The sequence below is a fragment of the Lemur catta genome, chromosome 1 (assembly GCF_020740605.2).
Source record: "Lemur catta isolate mLemCat1 chromosome 1, mLemCat1.pri, whole genome shotgun sequence".
Lineage (NCBI taxonomy): Eukaryota > Metazoa > Chordata > Mammalia > Primates > Lemuridae > Lemur > Lemur catta.
In genome coordinates, this window is record NC_059128.1 from 169236150 (window position 1) to 169261615 (window position 25466).

At 35.7% G+C, this 25466-nt stretch overlaps 1 protein-coding gene across 1 annotated transcript in view; it reads right to left on the bottom strand.

The window, feature by feature from the left end:
- Positions 1–25466, bottom strand: part of STAG1 (stromal antigen 1) — a 342007-nt gene that overhangs the window by 138510 nt on the left and 178031 nt on the right. The window contains exons 6-7 of the mRNA XM_045539117.1: positions 17746–17822; positions 2260–2464 (exon numbers count right to left, since the gene is read on the bottom strand). Of these exons, the coding sequence (XP_045395073.1) occupies positions 2260–2464; positions 17746–17822 (282 nt within the window). The remainder of the gene's footprint in view (positions 1–2259; positions 2465–17745; positions 17823–25466) is intronic.

Consider the following 25466-nt stretch of genomic DNA (forward strand, 5'->3'; position numbering starts at 1 on the left):
AACACCTGGGCTCAAGCGATCCTCTTGCCTTAGCCTCATGAGTAGCTAGGACTACAGGTGTGTATCACCACACCTGGATAACTTTTAATATTTTTTTATTTTTATTTTTAGTAGAGATGGGGGTCTCACTAGGTTGCCTAGACTGGTCTGGAACTCCTGCCATCAAGTGATCTTCCCATCTTAGGTTCCTAAATTGCTGAATTACAGGCATGAGACACAGCACCCAGCTGAAACAATGTTTTAAGGTCAAAATATTCTGTGTATTTCTACAATATAGCACTCCTTCTTGTGTTCTTAAATAGAATATGTGGCATACATTTAATATTTTATACAGAATGCACACAGGTTTCTGGATTAAAGAGAGGTGGCTGGTCTCTACAGAGAAGACCAAGATTGCTCTGCACTTCAGATCTGTAATATTTTTGCCATCTTTTTTTGTTATTGTCATTTCACAATACCATCAAGCCCTCATTAATTTGTTGCTTCTCTTTCTCAAGTTGCCTTGGGAAAGCAAATAATAACTTTTGTATCAAGGCAAGTTCATTAATTTTTGTGACAGCCACTTTGGCTATTCACAAGCAATTTCTACCTTAAGTTTTATTTCAAGTTGCTAAAATTTCCTGTGCACTGACAACCAGGTAAATGAGCATTACTGTACATAGAAAGAAGAAAGTAAAATAAAAAGAAAATAGAAAACATAAAGAAAAAAGACAAAGATCAAATGCAGAAGATACTACAAGTCATAGAATTAGAAAAATGTATAACGTTAGATAAGTTTTTAAATAATAATATTTTTATAGTACAGTTTTTTAAAAGATAAACTAGGTACAAGATCTCTTTTTCTTCCTAATAATGAGGAAGAAAATACTCTCAAAATAGTATAAACTGTGTTTGATGTATGTTCTATATAAACATTTTTCAACAATAAAATTATTTTTATTTTACCTTTTGAAAAAAAAAAGATAGAACTAGGTAAAATATCTCCCTCTGGTCCTAATAATGAGAAAAAGGATATTCTCAAAAGAGAACAAACTGTGTTTCATATTTATTTGGTTAGAATTGTCACTAAAAGAATAATGGACACTAACATGAATTAACTATGTTGAGTAAGGGGAAAAAAAGAGAACTGGGAAAAAACATAGATGACTCCAGGTAACGTTATATTTGCTCTGGGCAACAGGTTAAGGCAGAAAATGACAAAATTTTATATCAGATATTTGCAGTATATACTCTCCAAACTACTATCATCAATATCACCTAGAAACTTGTCAAACTCTGGGGATGAGGCCCAGTAATCTGATTCTGATGTTCTAAAGTTTCAGGATCAGTGCTTTAAATAAATTAGATAAATAAGATACTAAAATTTAAATGCATATTGAAATGCAACTAATGAACCTAAATCTGGTTTTGTCATGGTAAAAAGAAGAATACAGGCAAAATTACTGCTACTAAAAAGGATATAATATGGGAATATTTAAACATATTTATGTTTAAATACACACGAGCATGAACTTACTTTGTGTCATAAATGAAAAAAACAGTCATTTTAGGTAGGCACAAAGAAGTGAAGAGAAAACAGAACAACTGCTAAATTAAAGAAATTACCTTCTTAAGGAAAAAGGACAAAATGAATATAATTGGCATAAAAGTTGCCAAGATAATTTTAAAATAAAAAAAAAGTGAAAACTAATTTGTCAGTTCTTCAGATTCTCTATAGATGAACTGATTTTAAAGATGTTAATGTTTTAGATATGTTTAAGTTATCACAGCACTAGGAATAGGAAGAACGTTACTAGATGGAATTGTTTCAAATATATAAACAAATAAATATTTATACTTATGTATAATAACAATGAGCAATAAAGCAATATAATTAAGTGAAGGAAAAATAGTGTGAACTTGGAATTTCAAATTATTACTACTTCGGTTTTCCAAAGAATATGGCCTAAAGGCTTCTTAAAATTTCTTTGGTTATAAACTAAGGATATAGGAACATAACTAAACATTCAGACAGATATTTGTTGATACTGGCCAGAAAATTTCAAATTTCATTCTTATGGCTATCAAATGCCCATTATCAAAAATGGGCATACATTTTACCTAAATAGGTAACACAAACTATTCAAATGAATTTGGGGGGAAAAGTTATTTTTCAGGAGCACAGTGATTACATTAATATTTAATCTAAAGAAAGTTTAATTAGAATAAAACATATTTAACAAAACTAAATGAAAACGAAATAAAATGTTGGTTACTTACCAGCAAGGGTACTTGTATGCCTAAAAGCTCTGACCTGGGAGTCTGACAAACCAGTCAAAAGGGAGATAACTGTGTCCATCATATACTCATCATAAATTATGCTATACTGACATTGTCGAATCAGGACTCCAATAAATTCACAAAAGTTTGAACGAAATTTTTTCCACTGAGGTCCAGGCATGGTAAGAGGATAATCACCACTGTCCTAAAAGGGATAAAGAACATATTAAGTAATGTCATATGATAGCAGTGTCATCAAAGTATTTTTTTTCTTCCTACCTATATAGGAACTCTTTTTTGAAAAGTACATGTAGATAGAAATAGGGGATTTTCATAGGTACATGGATTGCTTTATCTTTTTTGGGGTTTTGATCTACCACAACTAAGTAACTCTTTTTTTTAAAGAGACAGGGTCTCCCTCTGTCACCCAGGCTTTAATGCAGGGGTGCAATTATAGCTCACTATAACCACGAATTCTTGGGTTCAAGCGATCCTCCCACCTCAGCCTCCTGAGTAACCAGGACTACAGGCGTGTGCCACCAAGCCCAGATAATTTTTAAGAATTGAGAATTTCAGAAGTATAAGCATTTCACTGAGAAGTCTAAAACTAACCTTTACATCTGAAACTCCAACCTCATTTTTCCCAATTTTATCATGAACTTGATGTAAATTCTATTTCATAGAGTAGATTTATTAACTTAATTAAGAAAAAAATCTGAGCCTTGTGTGGTGGCTTGCACCTGTTGTCTTGGGAGCCTAAGAGTTGAAAGCCAGCCTGGGCAACACAATGAGACCCTGTCTCTACAATAAAAAACCTAATATGGGCTCTCAGTATCACCAGATTGTGTCATCTTGTTTAAAACACAAAACTGAGAGTTAAACCCAACTGGTTAGTGGCTTCCTTCTCTAGCCTAAAACATTTAAGTACAGAACTGTAAATTCACAAGGCAGAGAGTGAGAAATTCTGTGAACATGTTTGCCAGAATATTCTCAATTTGTGGCTTCTGCTTTTTCTAGAACAAACTGTTGGTAGAAAAACTGTTTATAGGTGAGGCCTTAAGCTTTGTTCATGTCCTAGGAAAGAAGTAGTATGATACATAGAATAGCAGATTCTAAGAGCAAGGAATAGAAAACAGAGACTGGGAAGAGACTGGCACTCAGAGTCAAAATCCCAGAAGAAAGTTAATGTTGGTGCTACATGAGTATTATGAATTCAATGAACCCTCAAAAGATCAAGAAGGAACTAAAGAGGCTGGCTGAATCTTCCCAGCCTTTGAGAGACTTGGAGTGTGGGGGTAGACTGGAGAAGTTACATAGAATGGAGAGTCAAGACACTTCCCAATGATCTCAGCAGCCTACCTGCTGCTTCAGTACAACAGTAGTCCACTAGAGTAGAGCTCCTCTTGCTTTATACCAGCTGAGAAATTCAGCCATTTAGTGATCCATAACAACTGAACCTAGGCCCTAAGGAGGCTACAAAGAAAACAAACTAAACAGCACCAACAGCAAATGAGAGGAAAGATAGGCAGAATAATCAGTACATACCAAAACCTGAATAAATAAATAATAAATAAATAAGTACACTTTAGAAGATTCAAAAGCAGCACAACCAACCAACCAACCAACAAAACCCCAAGGAACTAAAATGTTTGACTTCTTAATTAAACAATTCAGTTGATGAAATGAAGGAAAGAATGATCATTGAGAGGAGATATATCAGTAGCCTAGAAAATAATGTGTAAAAAATACCTTAGAGTATGCCAGGAGCAGTGGTGTATACCTGTAGTCCCACATACTCGGGAGGCTGAAGAAGGAGGGTCACTTGAGCCCAGGAGTCTGAGGTTGCAGGGAGCTATCATGGGGCTTCTGGAAAGCCATTTAAAATGGACAGACTAGGCCAGTATGACCTCTTTAGTCCTTTGTCCCTTCCTCCTTTCACTAATCTTGAACTCATATGTCGTGCTGGGTGTTCAACAGCCATCTTTCAACCAGGACAGGACAAGTAGGAGGATAAAGAATGGTAGAAGAAAAGGATGGAAAAAGTCTAGGTTCTTTATTGCCCTATTGAACTTTAGTACCAACCACGTACTGTCTATTCCCACATTTATTTGGCATGAGACAAACTCCTGTGGGTTCAAGCCAATGTTGGTCAGTTTTCCTGTTACTCACAGACAAATGCACATCTACCGTTATAGTAGAACTATGAGCAGTGGGGAAAGATGGATTACTTAGTAAATGATTCTGGTACAACTGGGTGTTCATTAGTGCCTTACACTTTTAGGCTGTAGAAGGCTACAAACACTGTGAATAAGCCAAATCAAAAATAAAAGTCTTAACTTTTCTTGAGCCCATCTTGAGCCGAAGTAACTTGAATTCTAAAGAATGATAAGCCCTCCAAGAAGAGATGAGGCATACAAACTCTACCACCTGTAGTACAGCCTGGGAAGAAAAGGTGGCCACCTTAAAAGTGGGTGAGAAGAAATCAACCAAAATTTTAATGAACTGTCAAACACCATGTGTGAGCTACCTGTCAGTATGGAGTAACAATGGAAGTTTGCACTTATTCAAAACTATTTTCCACAGGTCTCAACAGGGTGCTCACAACAAAGCCTAGAGACAGAGCAGAGAAACAGAGAACACCTCTCTTTGTGATGTAGGCCTGCAAAGAGTAATTTTCAACTGCTAGGGAAGGGCAAGGAGCCCAGCTCACTTATCCAGACCTTTCTCTCCTACAAATCAGAAGCTTTAATCTGGCTGGAGGAGGAACAGCAAGCTGAGTCACCCCCAGGCATAGGCAAAGACCTACTGCAGCTGAGAGAAGAGTAGAATAAAAAAACTTCTACTTGAGGAGAGGAGACAAAACACTATACTGGGACTTGAATCCTTTATCAATAACAGGCAGAGGTTTGCTAGCATTGGAAGTGGGGAAGTAAACTCCCACTCAAGGCCCACAAGACATAAGGCAGAGGTTGGCTGCTACAGAACGGAGGTACGGGAAAGTTGAGAAGGCCCCTTGGTGGCTCCAGGCACATAGGGCATGGTTATAACTGCGGTAGGACTAGGACAATACATGCTCCCATCATAGTAACAGGCAACAAGCAACACCACTCTGCCACTAGCAGAAGGGGCAAAACTGTGAAGAGAGATCTCCTCTGTGGCACTGGGGTGGAGAGAAAGCAGAGGTTCTGAGGGTGGAGCATGAACACTGCGAAAAATCTTCTGTATCCTAAGCACAAGTCAACAGCAGCCCACCACTAGAGAAATCTGAAGCCTAGGCTGGGCGCAGTGGCTCACGCCTGTAATCCTAGCACTCTGGGAGGCTGAGGCAGGTGGATTGCTCGAGGTCAGGAGTTCGCGACCAGCCTCAGCAAGAGCGAGACCCCGTCTCTACTAAAAATAGAAAGAAATTATCTGGCCAACTAAAATATATATATAGAAAAAATTAGCCGGGCATAGTGGCGCATGCCTGTAGTCCCAGCTACTCGGGAGGCTGAGGCAGTAGGATTGCTTAAGCCCAGGAGTTTGAGGTTGCTGTGAGCAAGGCTGACGCCACGGCACTCACTCTAGCCCGGGCAACAAAGCGACACACTGTCTCAAAAAAAAAAAAAAAAAGAAATCTGAAGCCTGTGTTACGTTAAAGATAAAGATAGCAACAACAAACCACAAACCTAACTCAATTTACACTAGACTAACTATGTATACCATTTTGTACTTTTTAGTTTTTGCACTATATGCAACTAAAAACAAGAAAAACATTTCGGAAAAAGAAAAGAAAATCTCCCGTATCTACTTCAAAAGAGTTTCTTCACTCTAATACTAGTTATAAATTTTTTCTTCCCATACCCACTTATACATGCCATGTAAAAAGAATTGTCTAGTTAACAATGGCCACGGGGTATTGAAAACTGGCTTATGAGCAATGATGAATGACGACTCCCTATATACACTCCTTTGAGAAAAATACTATCTCCCTTCGTAAAGTAGTAGTATCTTCTCTCAGGAAAGCAAAGACAACTAAATAATGACAAAACAAAGATAATAATCAGGCAACCCCAATGGCTCCTCCACCACTAATATTTAAGATCTTTGAGGGCAGTCTTATGATGATGTTTAACACAAAAAATTTACTGACTAAACTAATGAAAAGACAAAATATATCCAATAAGCAACATGTATGACAAGGCAGAAAGAAGTTTAGGGGCCAGGTGCAGGGGCTCACACCTGTAATCCCAGCACTTTGGGAGGCCAAGGTAGGAGGATTGCTTGAGGCCAGGAGTTCAAGACCAGCCTAAGCAACATAGTGAGGCACTCTCCTCCTTCTCTCCAAAAAATAGGAAAAGGAGCCAGGTGTAGTGGCGTGTGCCTGTAGTCCTAGCTACTCAGAAGGCTGAGGCAGGAGGATCATTTGAGCCCAGGAGTTTAAGGCTGTAGTGAATTCTGATTATGTCACTGAACTCTAGCCTGGAAGACAGAAAGAGACCCTGTCTCAATTAAAAAAACAAAAAAGTTTAGGGTGGAAAGAATATCTGGCAAAATCCACAAAGGGGGATAATACAGAGTTAATCAAAACATCTAGTTTAAAAAAAAAGGAATTCTTCTGAATATGTTCAGGAATAGTACTGGGGGAGAAATCTCTGTGTAGTAAAACATAACATAATATAGGTAGCATTTATGTGGTATGCACTTAGCACATATATAACCTTGTATAGTACATACACTGTGGTGACTACCGGTACGTATAAAGATGACAGAAACAAGACATTAAGAAAAACAAAGAATTTGTTCTAGATCCTAGAACTACAGAGTTCTGGTTCTGGGATTATAAAGCCCATGTACTCTCTACAATGGGACTTGACATGGTTTACTAGAGGAACTTTGGAAGACAGAGGGGTTGTCTACGCTTGTTCTTCCAATAGAGGGACACTGGGGTTCTGCCCCCAAATGGAAAACCAAGGAACTAATGGGAAAATATATTTTACAAGTTTTGGGAACGCTAATGAGAGAGAGGAAGGAAAAGAGTGCCAAGCTTCAAGGGCCAGCAACAAAAACTACAACATTTAGAACCTCTGACATGGATGAGAACAACAATCTCAAGTGAGGTCCACTGCAAGTTTAAGTTCACGTAGCTAGCAGAGGTAAAGGCTGACTGCCTAATCCTTAAGCATTTGAATTCTAATAGTATCCAAGAATGATCTCTAGAAAATTAAAATAGCAATGAAACAGTCTGCACAGGTATTTAGGGACTCAATTGGGTCATAAACTATAGATATCTAAAGAGATAAAACATTCTCTAAGAGTAAATGCAGGAGAATTGCTTTTTGGACCAGCTGATGGACAATGTTGTCCTGTTTTTGGTGAAACGTTGGCTTTGGTTATCTAATTTGATTAGACTTACCAAGATATATACCACTAGTGCTTAAAATAATGATTCACAAACACTTGTTTTGAGAACAGAAACTATCCATCTTCCCAACCACCTATTCACCCATCCATCTAGTCAGACATTTACTCAACAATGAATATGCTCCTGGCACTTTACCAGATCTCTGGCATACAAAGATGAGCAAAACAAGGATCTGTCAAAGAATTTCCACTTTAATTCAGGTGACATGGACACACAAGAAGTAAATTAATACAATAAAAGGAGCTTTATAAGGGCATATGGTACTTAGGAGTGTCAACTCTCTGCAGATGCAAAGGGCAAGGGAAAAAGAGATAACATTCTAGGCAATAAAATGAGCAAAGGTCTATAAACAAGGGCACAACAATGGGACTATAGTAGACCTGCTTTAAATCTGGTAAACTAAACCAGAATTTGCAGTGGTAACCAGCAAGAAAGGCAGGACCAGAACATAGGGAGCCTTCTCTATAGAAAGGCAGCTGAGGAAGCCAAATTTCATTCTGGAAGCAATGGGTGGCATTTGAAAAATTTTGAGAAAGTAAGAATGAACAGATATGAGCTTTAAAAGGCATTTTTGATTGCAATGTGGAGAGTAGTCAGAAGGTGAAGGTAAAGGTAAAGAAAAAAGAGCAAGGAGACTCACCACTCTAACAGATCCACAAACCACAGGAAAGGGGAAGCAAAGAGAGAGAGAGTTTAAAATAAGACAGTAACAGTAGAGAAAATGGAAAGGATGTGATAAATATCCAAATATTAAAGATACAAAGTCCACTGATTTCAGTGACTAATGGACAAAAAAGGACTCTTCTGTTTCAGGTTTGGCTGACTGGGTGGACTTATTCATAACAGTAAACAAAAAAATTCTCTTCCCCTGAAGCTCCAGAAGAGGCCCAACTCTTTTATTTAGGGATGCCTAAATACTCTGTCCCATGAGAAGAGACTGTCACACTTTAATTTAAAACAACTGATACAGAATAGCCTATTCTCAGACTTCAGGCCATATTTATTTCAATATTCAAAATAAACTCAAAATTTCAGAAATAGATAATCAATAAACACTAAAACCATTAAGTGGCAAGTTATCATTATCAGGATATTAACACAATGCCCAAATTTTCTTTTATTTTTTTGTTTTTTTTTTTTTTGTCTCCCTGTTCCCGGGGCTAGAGTACAGTGGCATCATCAGAGTTTACTGCAACCTCAACCCCCTGGGCTCAAGTTATCCTCCTGTCTCAGCCTCCCAAGTAGCTGTGACTACAGAGGTATGCCACCACACCTGGAAAATTTTCGTATATTTTGTAGAACCAGCTGATCTTGAACTCCTGGGCTGAAGAAATTCTCCCACCTTGGCCTCTGAAAGTGCTGGGATTACAAGTGTGAGCCACCATGCCCGGCCAACACAATGCCAGAATATTTAATAATTGCAAAGGGAAAATTACTTTTACAAAAAGATCCAATGGGCACCATGTTAAAAGTGATAAATTTCACCATCACTAATAAGCAGACAACCTCATATGTGCTACCTACTGTGATACAGTATGAAGTACACAGTACAAAATTTCACCTATAAAATTTTCTTGCAAAAAATGTATAGCTAATCTAATGAAGTCTTTACACCTAACTATGAATTATAAAATACAGGGGATATAGGAACAAGTTCAATAATATAATGACAAAAAAAAATCAGAGAAATAAAAATGTGAAATATCTTACAAGACAACTAACTAGCTTGGGCTTGTCAAAAAGTTAATGTCATACAAAGGAAAAAAAAAAGTGGAGGGACTCTTTTATATTTTCAAAATGTCCAAGGATACAATGATCAAATGCAATATCTAAATCAATGTGCTTTGGCAGCAGTAACTTCTTTGTGGTCTCTCAGACTAGGGATACTTTCACTTCAGGGCCTCTGCCCTTGTTGTATTCCCTCAGATACATGCATGCCTTGCTCCATCACCTCCATCAAGTCTTTGCTCAAGGTCACATTCTTAGAGAGGGGTTTCTGACCACCCTATTTTTTTTTCCAAGCTAGAGATTTACTGTTATTTTGTGATTAATAAGGCATCAAATTGGTTGTAACACTATTTTACAATGCATACCACCATTCACCAATATAAAATGACCGGTCCCACTAAAATCTCTTCCTCGTTCTCTACTTTATTTTTCTGCATAGGATTCATTGCCATCTATTATAATATAATATTTTCCCCCTTTGGATAAAACTTTTTTATTTCAATAGATTGAGGGGGTAAATGTGTTTTTTGTTATAGGAGTGAATTGTATAATGCTGAAATCGGGGCTTTTAGTGTACTTCTCACCACAATAGTGTAATTATACCTGATAGGTAAATTTTTATCCCTCACCCCCCTCCAACCTGCCCACTTCTTAAGTTTTCAATGTCCACTCACACTATAATCTTTTGCCCAGATATTTTATTCACTGGCTTCTATCCCAACTAGAACATAAAATTCCATTAGGGCAGGGATTTTTTGTTTGGTGTATTCACTGCTTAGAATTCTGTCCTCAATGCTTAGAATGAAACATAGACTCAAATATTTCTTGATCAAATGAATGAATCACAGCAAGAATGATACTATAAAAATAGGTCTAAATAAAGGTAGGGATTTCTAAAATATCTCTACAGATATGTTTTCTTTAAGCAATCATAAATTTTGACAATTTGTATTTCCTCAGCCACAGACAAAAATGTGAATATATGAAGTCAAAGCAGCAGTGAGACTGTCAACATCATTACTTTTAAATATGTCCTAGGGCTGGGTCCCATGGCTCCAGCACTTTGAGCGGCTGAGGTGGGAGGATCACTTGGGGTCAAGAGTTCAAGACCAGCCTGAGCAACAAAGTGAGACCTCATCTCTACAGGGGTGGGGCAAATAGCTGGGTGTAGTGGTACATACCCATAGTCCCAGCTATTCAGGAGGCTGAGGCAGGAGGATCACTTGAGCCCAGGACTTTGAGGCTGCAGTGAGCTCTGATGATACCACTGCACTCTAGCCCGGATGACAGAGCAAGATACTGTTTAAAAAAAAAAAAAAAGTCCTGCCCAAAACTGTCATCCATTAGTTAAATGTGGTGCCACCAAATGTCTGCCCTCTACTTTCATTTATGGTCTTGACAAATATTTCATAAAGAGTGGCAAATACTTATACATAGGTTTGTAAGAAAAAAACACATAACTTTAAAAAAGTTTTTATTATTTTTTTTCAACAAATTTCAGGATATTAATTACTTCTGAGGCAAAGCAAAGGAATGGGAAAGTATAGGAGCACACAGGTAATTTCAATAATATCAGTAATATTTCCGTTTTATGTTGGGGGTGGTAGATTCACATATCTTACACATGTTACATATATTCTTTTATTTTAATTTTTAAATTTCAGAATATTATGCGGGCACAAACATTATGATTACATTTATTGCCTTTGCACCACCCAAGCCAGAGCTACAAGCATGCCCATGCCCCAGACACTGCGCTCCATACCCATTAGTTGTGAATTTACTCATTCCCCCACCCCCACCTGCCCAGCAGCCAATGAATATTGCTTCCATGTGTGCTCGTAAGTGTTGAGCAGTTAGTACCAATTTGATGGTGAGTACATGTGGTCCTTGTTTTTCCATTATTGTGATACTTCAAGAATGGGCTGTAGCTCCATCCAGGATAATACAAGAGGTGCTATGGCCGGGCACGGTGGCTCAAGCCTTTAATCTTAGCATTCTGGGAGACCAAGGCGGGAGGACTGCTTGAGCTCAGGAGTTTGATATCAGCCTGAGCAGGAGTGAGAGCCCGTCTCTGCTAAAAAGAGAAAACTTAGTCGGGCGTGGTGGCATGAGCCTGTAGTCCCAGCTACTCAGGAGGCTGAGGCAGGAGGATCGCTTGAGCCTAGGAATTTGAGGTTGCTGTGAGCTAGGCTGATGCCACGGCACTCTAGCCCAGGCAACGAAGCAAGACTCTGTCTCAAGAAAAGAAAGAGGTGCTAGCTCACCGATGTTTTTATGGCTGAGTAGTATTCCATGCTATACATATACCACATTTTATTAATCCACTCATGTGTTGATGGGTACTTGGGATGTTTCAACATCTTTGCAATTGTGAATTGTGTTACTATAAACAGTCCAGTGCAGATGTCTTTATTACTGAATGACTTTTTCTCCTTTGGCCTAGTAGTAGGATTGCTGGATCAAATGATACTTCTACTTTTAGTTCTTTCAGGTATCTCCACATTGCTTTCCACAGAGGTTGTACTAATTTGCAGTCCCACCAGCAGTGTATGAGTGTTCCTATCTCTCTGCATCTATGCCATCATTTGTTGTTTTGGGATTTTTGATAAAAGCCATTCTCGCTGGAATTAAGTGATATCTCATTGTGGTTTTGGTTTGCATTTCCCTGATGATTAGAGATGTTGTGCAATTTTTTATGTTTTTTGGCCATTATTTTGTCTTCTTTTGAAAAGTTTCTGTTCATGTCCTTTCCCCACTTTTTAATGGGCTTGTTTGATTTTTTTCTTGTTGATTTTCCTAAGTTCTATATAAATTCTAATTATTAGCCCTTTAGGATGTGTAGCATGTGAGTATTTTCTCCCATTCTGTAGGTTGTCTATTCACCCTAATGATAGTTTCCTTGGGAAGCCTTTTAATCTGATCAGTTCCCATTTATTTATTTTAGTTGCTGCTGTGATTACTTTGGGGGTCTTCTTCATAAATTCTTTGCCTAGGTCAATGTCTATAAGAGGTTTCCCAACATTTTCTTCTAGAATTCTTATGGTTTCGCATCTTAGGTTTAAGTCTGGTATCCATCATGAGTTGATTTTTGTGAGAGGTGAGAGGTACGGATCCAGTTTCAATCTTCTGCATGTGGCTATCCAATTTTCCCAGCACCATTTATTGAATAGGGATTTTTTTTCCCCAGACAAGAGCAAGGAATCAAGGGTATCCAAATGGGGGCAAAAGAGGTCAAACTTTCACTCTTTGCTGACCATATGATATTATATCTAGAAAACCCCAAAGGTTCAACCATGAGACTCCTGGAATTGGTAAATGAATTTTAGCAAAGTCTCAGGATACAAAATCAATGCACACAATTCAGTAGCTTTCATATACACCAATAACAGTCAAGCTGAGAATAAAATCAAAGATGCAACATTTTTCATAATAGCATCAAATAATATTAAATATTTAGGAATATATTTAACTAAGAAAGTAAGAGACTTATATAGGGAGAACTACAAAACACTGAGAAAAGAAATTGCAAAGGATATAAACAAATGGAAAACCCTACCATGCTCATGGATCGGCAGAATTAATATTGTTAAAATGTCTATACTACCTAACATTATCTACAGAATTAATGCAATCCTTATCAAACAAAATACCAACATCATTTTTCATAGATCTAGAAAAACTAATTCTACACTTCATATGAAACCAGAGAAGACCCCATATAGCCAAAGCAATCGTAAGCAAAAAGAATAAATTGGGAAGCATCAATCTACCAGACTTCAAGCTATACTACAAGGCTATAGTAACCAAAACAACATGGTACTGGCACAAGAACAGAGATATAGACCATTGGAACAGGACTGAGAACCCAGATATAACACCAACCTCATATTGTCATGTGATCTTTGACAAAGCAGACAAAAACATACATTCTTTTTGCATGTATCAAATGACACATAATTTCAAAAAAATGGGTACATTAAAAATTGTTTGAAACTATGCACACTAACATCTTTGAGGGTATCACATTTCTGAAATCACTAGAAAGAATTCCAAATTCTACAGTGCCATTCTCTAAATTATCACGTTATAGTCTGTGTTTAAGATATAAAACCACACCTGTGAATCTGCATATCACCATGTTTGGAACAGCTTTACATTTTAAGGCCACTGATAACCTCGCTTGAGATTTATATTCCCAGTCATATCTCACTGTTGGAAGGGAAAAAATACTTTCACTTATTTATTTTTACTTATATTTAGGAAACAGACTTAGTTCCAAACTAAGAAAGTCTAAAATTATCACCAGGCAGTTACTTCCCATAAGACAAGCACTCTATCTAGGAAGTTCTTTGAAAATGAGCATGGGGAAAAGAGAGAAGAGCCTTGTTACAGGTTTTCACTATTAGGACTATTGGCTAAAAATGTTTTATTGATGCGATATACAACTGAAAAAAATTTTAGAGACTTTAACTTGGGACTAGAGATAATTTGAGCTTTCCTTTACCATATCTATAATACTTCTGGTACATTTTCTCAGTTTGTATGCTATTTAACCATTTTTATACTTATTAAAATTTTTAATCCTCTGATTAAATAAATGCTCAAATGGAGAAACAGATGAAAGGTTCTAGCTCAGGATTAAATAAATAAATTCATAAAAGCACATATGATTAGAAATCAGAAGAGAAAAAAGGTGCAGAATAAGTTGTTATCATTGTAAGAAAGCACAATACACAAAATCACACAACTTATCATTGTGAGCAATGCAATGTAAAATAGGGAAGCATTAAAGGCACTAAATGAATATGTTAAATGTGTTATGTTACAAAGGTTTCTCTATATACAAGTCACATTTAAATATATGAAAACTATGTGATCTGACCTTGAGGAAACATACCTAAGAATTTACATATATATGGAAATGTAATTCTAAAAATCTGGGGAAGAAGGCTGGGCACAGTGGCTCACATCTGTAATCCCAGCACTCTGGGAGACCGAGGAGGGATAATTGCTTGAGGTCAGGAGTTTGAGACCAGCCTAAGCAAGACCGAGACCCCGCCTCTACAAAAAAGAGAAAAATTAGCCAGGCATGTGGCGCACGTCTGTAGTCCCAGCTACTCAGGAGGCTGAGGCTAGAGGATCGCCTGAGCCCCGGAGTTTGAGGTTCCAGTGAGCTACGATGATGCCACTGCACTCTACCCAGGGTGACAGACTGAGACTCTGTCTCAGAAAACAAAACAAAACAAAAAAATCTGGGGAAGAAATAATATGATTTTACTTTCTCTCCCAGTGGGCTCTAATAAGAATTGACTATTGACTATGAATAGCCATAGACTGCTCTGAGAAATAATTTATTTTTAAATTAGGTTGATATAATAATTACAAAGCACTTCTAGCTGTGGGCAGGTTTGTAGGGATTTTAAAAAGGTTATCTGTTAATAAACGTTATCATCTGTTTGTAATAAAGAACAGGAGGCAAAGTGTATTTCTCAAGCAATAACATACTTTTAGACCACCTTATCCAAAATCTAAACACTTCCAATCTAACTCATTTAATCTTTACCTTATTTTGCTATAATTCAATATATTCATTTTCAACTAAATTTTAATGATTACTCCTTGAGAACCAGACATTGGGATCCAACAGTTCTTGTCATCATCTCTTTTAGAATATTACCACAAAATACAATTTAGAAAAATGAAGCTGCCCCCCACCCGCTCAGGGGACTAAATGACCTACACAATATTTTGAAGGAAAAGAACTTATTAAAATATGGTGTACTTTAGTAATATATAAGCATTTAAAGCCAGTTTCTTAGGTGTATACACAGTAGAAAAAGAACAATATCTTCCTTAAGTGACTGAAGATAAAATGGATAGGCTTAGAATGTAACTAATAAATAATTTTGCTTTAAATGAACACATTCTTATCGTAATCAAACTGTGTTACTTGTACTATCAAACAGGAAAAGAATTAGAATGGTTATTTTAAAAATAATCTTCTTTAAGTCAATCATCTCAAACAGTAGGAGAAAAAATATTTAAGAATATGAAATAAATGCCTTTTGAGAAATTGCATTTGCTATGTAACTCATAGCTATGTAACTTTGGTAACAGTTTACTATTCCTTCAATATACCCTGAATATGTGATAATATTCACAGGAATTTTTCTCAGCATACCATGACCTTTATTTACCTGAATTTATCTTCCTCTAGATAATTAAAATCTTAATATAATAAAAAAATGATTACTTGTTATTGTGTATTTCCAAAGTGCATTCATTTCTGTTTTCTTGTCATTCTATTCTCACATATGAAGGGTTTTAACAAGTTAATTTTTGGCTTTCTTTTTCGTATTTCCCTTTGACCAGTAGTTCCCATTCTTTGGAGTACATCAACTTTCAAAAATCCCTATACCTAGGTTTCATACCTTAAAAATTAAATCAGAATGTCTGGGGAATGTGAGGGAGAGCCAGGCACCAGTGTATTTTAAAGAACCCCAGGTGATGTTAATGTGTAGGAAAGTTTGTGACCTACTATCTTACATGATTAAACTCTTAATAATCTTTCCATCGAAGGGTGGTGCCCTAAAGGTCCAAGATGCATACTGCTTTTTAATCTGTGATCTGAATCACTTGTGTTACAAACCTGGCATGATAGAGTCAGTCTAGCTGCTGATGAATAAACCTACTACTCACACCTTAATCTTTCTTTGCTAGCTTCAGTTTACCACATATAAACTCTTGCCGTAACAACAACAACTACTACTACAAAAGCAATTTTTAGCAATGAATAACCACAACAAAATATTTCAGAATCCAGAAGTTTTTGAATTTTATAAATTAATACTGTACATATACCCTATATTCCATGATATCCCAACAGAATCTGGGAAAGCCTCCTATAAACAAGAACATTAATATTTCACCAGCAACACATGCATATATTCACACTGAGTGGGAAAATTAAAACTGTAAATAACCTCATGTTAGTTGAGGCTAGGTTTTGCCATCAATTGAAAAAATCCTTTGAAACTGCAGAGCTTTTTGGATTACAGAATTGAAGACAAGGGATTGTAGACATATATATGCATGGGTCACTTGTAAGCAACTCCCCAACCTCCCATGGAATGTGACTAAAATAATGTGAAAGCCATTGGCAGAAAGGTTCTGTAAAGAAGCACATGTGAAATGTTCTGGTGTATGCTGCTAGAGTGAAAGTGAACAATTGATGAGACCATGTGTTTGTATTACTTTTTCAACTGAAAATTAATAGTAATAATGATAATAAGAAGCCCAAGCCCCCACCAAGAGCAGACCTGGAAAAAAATCCAATGTTTTAGCACTGGAAGTCAAGAAAAAGGAACATCTAACCAAAAAAGATAAATCTCATTTAAATTAAAAGGCAGGATGTTAAAACTGGAATTAGTGGTGGCCTACAGCATGACATGAATTCAGTTTACCATAAATACAATACAGAAATAAAACTGTGAAAATGTTTTAGCATTTACAGTCAGTGTGAAACTGCTGATTGTATTCATTAAAAAAATTTTTTTAATTATTAAAAATCTAGAGAATATTTCTGTGAAAATAGGAAAGGTGATCAATTTGGGAAGACAAGCAAAAAAAAAGAAAAAAAAGAAAGAAAACATGTATTCTAAATAGAAATTAGAATACTCTCAAGTAGAGTGTCCCAGACCCCAGACAGAAGTTTCCCTCTCTCTCCTCTCTCCCTCCCTCTCTCTCTCTCTCTCTCTCTCTCACACACGCACACGCGCGCACACACACACACTCTCTCGCACACACTGGGGGGGGGGAGGCGGGGGGGGAGGTCCTTGTAAAATAATTTGGGGAAATTCTGGGTTATATAAGGTTAAGCAGGTTTTTCTTCATTAGGATTTCTAAGAACCTTAAATAAGATAATGTGCTTTGATAATCTCTAAGACACATATAGTACGCAGCCCTGGTTACTTGACCTCCAAACCCTTTTTCCTTTAAAGCATTAAATGCAACTACTATTCCACAGAACAGAAAACTGCTGGAGATGCATTTATAAATTTGGAAATTTGAGAAGGTCTTCAATAAATGTCAAGAATCAGCTTCTACCTCATAGTACTAATTTTCTTATCCTTAACAGTCATTTGTCATTATTCAATGCTACCTCCACACAACATAACCAAATCCCTGAAGATCATTAATATGGGAATTAGTAGCATGGATTATCACATAAATAAAAAATAGTAGATCTTTTCTTACACTAACACAAAATCAAAACAAAACTGGAAATAATCAACATATTCACCATGTAAAGGTACAAGTAGACAATCTGTATAAATATTGAAATGCCATACCTCATCAAATTCTTCAGTCATTTTTCTGATGATTTCTGCATTCTGCATATTTCTAAACATCTCTATTCTCACAGTACCTGTGGAACAACAGATTTTACAGTTAATCTTTTTCTATCTCATGCTTAACATTAAATTACAAATGACCATTGTTTTAAAAGTTGTATAAACTTTTTGAGTTTCTCTTTCCTACTCCTTATATCATCTTTTATAAAGAAACCTCTTGTTTAGGTACTTCAAAGTTCTTTAGACATTAAAAAAATCTGAATAGCCTGTAAATTAAATAAGTATAATAGAAAATACTCAGGAGTGTAAGGGAAGAAGAAAAAGACATAAAACATTGAATTTATATGATAAAGAGGGCCCTAAAGACTGATTAAATATACACTGGTGTTATCTAGACATGTAACTGGTTGCCATAGTCTTAAAAATCTCCAAGAATAAAGAATTTATTTCTCATATGGCTTTTTTTGATATTCCTTATCATCAGAATATTTTTCTATAAATAAAACAAAATGTCCCTTAATCTAGTAACACATTTCAGTTAAATCTGTTTTCTCTGAACATGAAGTCACTTAGTAACTTTTACATAATTATCAACAATCAAAAAGTTAACCCTTTGTCATCTTATTCTTCATACTTTTATCTTAGTTATTTTTGTCTCAAATATGTTCACATAAATTTTATCACTTATACCAGTGATTTTAAAAACATTTGCATTAAAAATCAACATAAACTGAAATAAAGTTCAAAAATCAACCTTGGGTACAGAGAATCCTGGACTAATAATTAAATAAGGTCCAGTTTCACCTGTAAAAATGCAAAATATTCAAGTTAAAAATCAGAAGATTAAGACTCAATAAATCAGTGGGAAAATAATTACTGTATAACCTACTACAGGCTCCTTGCCAGTGATTACCACCTCCAATTCATATGGCACTTAGGACTGTAAGAGAGGAAGGTTTCTGATACGTATTGTACTCATAGGAAACAGCATGGACAGTAGAACAGCTACCGAAAGTCACAAAAGTGTAGTATTCATTCAGAGTCACAACAAAAACTACACTGGTATATCTAGTACATTAAACTTAATTCAACTTAATATTTACTTAATTCAACAGCAGAACAGCTACCGAAAGTCACAAAAGTATAGTATTCATTCAGAGTCACAACAAAAACTACACTGGTATATCTAGTATATTAAACTTAATTCAACTTAATATTTACTTAATTCAACCTAACATTTCTTTAAAATAGAAAAAATGATACCTGCCCTTTTAATCAGAACCATGTTCAAGCACAATTTAGTTACTTGATACATAGTGCTGTCCTTCATTTTCAGGACCCTGAATTCATTAAGTATCAACAACAGGTATTCCCTATATCCAACTGTAGAGATGAGAAAGTTCAGGTTGGGAGATGGAGGAAAAGAAAAAATATTTTTAAAGAATTCCTCCCAAACATGTAACTTCTGAAACAAAATGGGAAGATTTTACATGTTTAATGTCAAAAGCAGTACTGAAGATAGGTTGTTTATGTGCTACAATACAGCATTTATTTTGGGAGCATTTTTAAAAATTAAATAAGAAATCTGCATTTAATTGCTAATTTTAAATTATCTCCAGTAAAAGTTAACTTTCTGGTAAATATTCCTAAAATCACCTAAATTAAACAAAACTGTTTAACTGTAGAAACCAATGGCATTTAACCATTTTTGGGTCATGAACTATTTTGTCATTTTCAAAGAGATTCCCATACATTAAAAGCATATAATTTCAGAGATTGGCTCACAGCACCCTTGATAAGTAAAATTACATTCGTAAGTATTAAACAAGCAAAAGAAGTAAAATTAGATTTTTAAATTATTAAACAAGAGAAGAACTTGTTTCTGTTCATTTACACACATATAAATTCTATTGACTATAATGCTGCAAGAGCCAATATGGTTAAAAATCAGCCTTTTTTAATGGCTTAAAATTGGAATTATATGTTAAAGTGTTAGAGCTCCAGAACATCTCTTGTGTTTGGTCTGAAGGTAAGAGTTCTGTCTACACCATAAAATAATGATAACAAGACCTATGCTCAATATAAATCAATATCATTTCATTCCTCTGTAATATCTTCTGTCTATTCTATTTAAAGCATTTATTCATTATATTGATTCCTGAGCACTAAATTTTCATACTGTATTCTGTGACAACTTATTTTTATTTATTTCACTTCCTTTCACTCATTTACCTGAGTAGACACAGGTAATTTCCAAAGTTTTGTCCAATGTATGGTTCTTTGACCCATTCTTATATTTTCTAACCTGGAGATAATTATCCTGTAGCCTCCTTCTAGCCCTCCCACAAAAGAAAAGTGTGGCAGAGACCACCGCTTATTAATCTTTGGATTCCTCCAATTGCTTGAAACATGCCTAACATCTTCATTTCTTCTCTCTTCCTATTAAGCTTTCTTTGACAAAGGAACAAAATCAAAAGGAAAAAATCTTGCTGTAACTCAAGACCAGCACTTAAGATAAAGAGCTAATGCTAATCTCAGTTCACTTTTGCATTTTTGGTTCTTAAAGATGCATATTTCTAAAAGAAGTTTATGTTAAGATTATGGATAATAAAGGCAAATTAAAGATACGAAATAATCCAGATTCACAGAAACATAAATATCTGAAAATAAAGAATGGAAAAAAAGAGAACTTCTACTCTCTGAAGCATTGACAAGTTATTTTATCTGTGAGAATCCTGAAAGAATAACCTGCCAACATACATAATTTATATTAAAACATAAAAGGTTGTTTGATCAGGCCCTTCTGACAGGATAGTACTTCTATTGAAGATAAAGGAAGAATTCTGTAATTGCCATTTCAAACTATGAATAATTCCCTAATTAGAAGTAACATCAGAAAAGCTACCATTAAGTTCTTGGTAATTTAAATTACGTTAAATTGCTAGTGAAAGCAAAATTTGGTACAACCTCTATAGTATGCAGTTTGGCAAATGTCTACCAAAATTATTTATATACTACTCTTTGATGTTGAGATTGTACTTGTAGCAAACACCCATAAACACGTGCAAAATAATAACCGTATTAGGTCATCTCCTGAAGCATTGTTTCGAACAGTATAAAGGAAAGAAAACTCATATACCCATAAGTAAAGATCTGATGAAATAAAAGAGGTGGTAACAATGATGATAGTGGTGGCAGCTAGTATTTGGGTGGTTGTTATCTTCCAGGCACTTGATGTTAACACATTTAATCTTCACTACAATCCTATGAAGGATATAGTATTATTTCTCCCATTTTCAGATGAGAAACACACACCTAGAGGTTTACCAAACTTGCAAAAGGAGTTTCCCTGTAGCAGATCCATGGTTTACATGCAGGCAGAATGGCTACTATTAACTATTACTCTTTATTGACTATTGAAATCAGTAGAATCCATGGAGCTGTCAAACAATAGAGCCATCTATGACTGATCCAGAAAGATCTGTAGGATATATTCATACACAAAAAGGAAGAGATATCAATATTTGATTGAACATGCATTAAAACATTTCTGGAAAGATACACAAGTATCTAGTAAAAATGGTTGCCTCTGCCTTAGATATATAAGGGAGATACTGCTTACCCTTTGCATTTCTGAAATTTAAACTGTATAAATATATTACACTCAAACAAAATAAGGAATGAATACATCTCAAATGAAAAAATGTGAAAAACTAACCTGAAAGACACCGTTCTTAAACCTTTCCTATTGGGCATTTGTGTTGTAACTCTCAATATGCACTCTTTAGAGGGCAGCAATAAGAATACTTTACACAAGTTTGCCAGAAATTTTATATTTTTATCTGCTGTCATGGGACACAAAAGATGGAATTGAAAAGCAACACGAATGTAAGACTGGAAAACACATCCTTGCATAATTATCAATATGGACAACAATAAAAAGATACTGAAATTGTAACTGTAGTGATTACAACATGCAACAGACCCCTCAAGAAGTCAGTCATCCTAGAGTGGTTTGGAGTCTTTGGAACCAGACATAGTAAGGTTTAATTCTCATCTCTACCTGTTACTAGACGTGGGTCAATGAAAAAGTCACCTGATATGTAAAAGGCTCAAATTTCTAATCTTTAAAGTAATAATACCTCTGCAGAGCAGAGACGTTGTTTTATTCAATGCTGTAATTCCTAGTGCCTGGAACATTACTTAGCACACGGGAGGCATTCAAAAAATGTTTGCTGAACAAATAAATAAGGATGATAAGAGAATTAAATGAGATAACAAATGTAAAGTATTTGGCAATGCATCAGTAGCATATAGGATGTTCAGTTAGTATAAGGCTCTCCTACTTTGGGCATTCATTTTTCGAAAGATTATCTTGCCCATTTTAGAGGCAGGCTAAAACCTCTAGTTTTAGCCTAGTTCCTAACTAGAGCTCTACTGGAAGCCAGATTTCTACTTAATGCATGTTGGCAGGTTAATGCTGTTTGGAGAATAAGACCAAATACCTTTTATCTCAGAACTTGGAAAAGTCATTCCAATGGTTTTCCCATCACCCAGACCTATAGCCTACACCCCCAGGGTAGAGAAGACCAGGCCCAACAGCACTAAAATACCCCTGGCCTAGTACCTACCGTAGGGATAAGTTAGGGAAATGAAGAAGTAGTCAAGAAGGAACCAGCAAACTGTCTTACCCCCAGATATATGAACCACACAGTTGAGAGAACTGTCTCAGCCTATCCTCCTAAGTCTTTTTCAATTCTGTCCCTCCTCTATATTATGATGTCAGCCAGAGGAGGAACTCTAGTCTTCTCTGCATCCTTCCAACTAGGTACAGAAGTAGGTAGAAGACTGAAGGTAGACAGAAATTTATTTAGCAGCAAAACAATTTATCCAAATGTAACAAAAGGCCCTTTTAAGTTTATAGCTTTTGTGATACAACATTCTGGCTCACTCAAAATTACCGAAGCTTGGGTGTGGTTCAAGTACACTAACATTGTCTAACATACTTAGTTACCAAAGAGATTTCCAAATAGTAGATGACTTTCATGTAACTGTTTCATGTATGAATCAGCTTTCAATGTTAAGGCTTTTCTTTTAAAGAAGGGATTACAGTGTTAATAAATAAAATCTAATGGGGTGATGTACCAGAGATAATCCAAGCATATGTATGACAAGACAATTTTTTGGTAGTCTCATTTTTTGTTTCATTATTACTTTACTTAGCCTTATAAAGAGCAAGCTGTACATTAAAATAAAATGGAAAAAGACTAGAAATAAATATAGATGATTGGTAGAAAAAAATCTGAGTCAGGAAAGGAAAAGAAATGCTGAGACCACTAAAACTAAGAAGGATTCACTAAATAAACATCTGTATTCCAGAAATGTAAGACTTAACACTTACCCAGTAATGTGGTGACTACATGTGAGAGTCTTTTTTCAAAATTTGAGCAGGGAGGCTGGGGGAAAGGTAGAGAAAGGGACAGAAACTGTGGCTGCCTTTCCATGAACATTTCAAGCTTAATTATAAATAATCTTGAGATACATGCGATCTGTCTAGGTAGTACATGAAAAAAATGGAAAAATTATCTCATAAGTTATTATAAATAAAGACAAATTTTTGCAACTTGTAAATCTTTTAAAATGCCTTAAAAATAAAAACTGCTGTGATTACATCTCCAGTGATGAGTTTGTCTCTAGATGGCAGCCTGTACTTTGTAATACTCCTTGTAAAAAAAACTAATATATTTATTCCTTTCTAAATACAAAAGATAAGTGAAACATCAAACCAGATACTCAAAAAAAATCACATTTGCATATAATATGTGAGTACCAGTTAACCACTCTTTCAAGACTGCATAGGATGCATGTCATATCTACATCAAGAACAGATAAAGTTATTAAGCATTAGGATATCAAATTTTGGAGCTTGACTGAGCTAGGCCTAGGGACAAAAACAAGCACTGTACTAGGGCTATTAGTATTAATATAGTATCTTTTAAAAATCTCCAAAGTATTTTCACCAAATCTTCAGCAACTATTAAAACAACCTCATCTTTAGTGCTAATGTTGTTCACATAGGAATTAGAAGAAGTAATAGTAAGGAAAATAAATTTATTTTAAAAAATGTATGTCTGCTACCTCAACTCTATTACGATTATTAATATCATTCAAGACAGGTGGGTTTCTTAATCTGACACACGGATTCCTAATTATCTATGAACCTTTTAAAACCATATGGAAATGTGTGTCTATGTACTTTTGTGAAGAAAGGCCCCAAATTTTCAGGGCATTATTAAAGAAATCTGAGAACTCAAAAAGGTAAAAATTATACATTAGAGTAAAAATGTCAACAAATGTATTTCAGTCTTAGGGAACTGAAGGGAGAAATAGAACTATGACAACAAAGAATAACTCTAGAGATTGTTACCCTTCATAACATGGGATGGAAGAGGATAGAGAGACGAAGAGATTGAACTCTTCTCTTTTCTAATAAACAGAGCCATGAGTGAAATGGTATGATATAAGGGAAAGCCAGGTTTCATTTCTAAATGGCAGGTGTGGGAGAGAGTAATAAGAGCAGTCACCCACAATGTTACAGGGATCCATAAATTACACAGCAAAAAAAATGTATCTATCAAATACCTACCTTGTTTATAGATAACATCGTATAATTGACTCTAATTACATGATTTAAGATTTAAATATTTTGTAAGATTCTTTGGCATTTTCTTATCAAACTGCAAATAAATGACCAAATCCTGTTTCTTAAACCTGTGTTTCAAAGCTATGTCACTAGAGGTCTCAAATAATCTAAGAATATTTTTCTGCAGTCTCTCTCAAAATTTTTTTCATGTGCTGCTAAGACTTTCTCAATTCATCTTTTGCCCACCCTGGACTATCTCTTTTTCTATTTTATCAAACTTTTCTATGTGTGTTGAAAGAGAAAAAAACTGGTTGGGCTTAGTATTTTAGCCTCAAGGAATTTTCCTTACACAATTGAATTTGGCTGGGTACAGTCGCTCATGCCTGTAATCCTAGCACTTTGGGAGGCTTTGGTGGGGGCATCACTTGAGGCCAAGAGTTCAAGACCAGCCTGGGTAACACAGCGAGACCCCAGTCCCTACAAAAAAATTTTTTAAAGATGAACCAGGCATGGTGGCGTGCAACTATAGTCCTACCTACTTGGGAGGCTGAGACAGGAGTTCAAGATTGCAGTGAGCTGTGATCATGCTACTGCACTCCAGCCTGAGTGACAGAGTGAGAGCCTGTCTCTTAACAACAAAAAGAGTAAACAACTGAATTCATGTAGTATTTTAAAAATACATACTATCTTAATACAGTTTTAGCCTGACAGTTACAAAAACAGTACACAGAGATGCCATATACACCACACTTAGTTGCCCTTACTCATATCTAACATTAGTGTAGTACAATTGTCACAACTGAGCCAATATTGGTAACATTAATAATTAAAGCCTGTACTTTATTCAGATTTCTTTAGCTTTTACCTAATGTCATTTTTCTCTTCTTAGATCCCATCCAAAATATCATAGAAGGTGGAAGTTGTCACATCTCCTTAGATTCCTCTACACTGTGACACTTTCTCAGACTGTTTATCTCTAGGATTTATTCATTTTGCATTACTGAAATTGTATACATATTAATTAGCAACTCTCCATTTTTCCCTCCCCACTGCCCCTGGCAATCATCATTCTGTT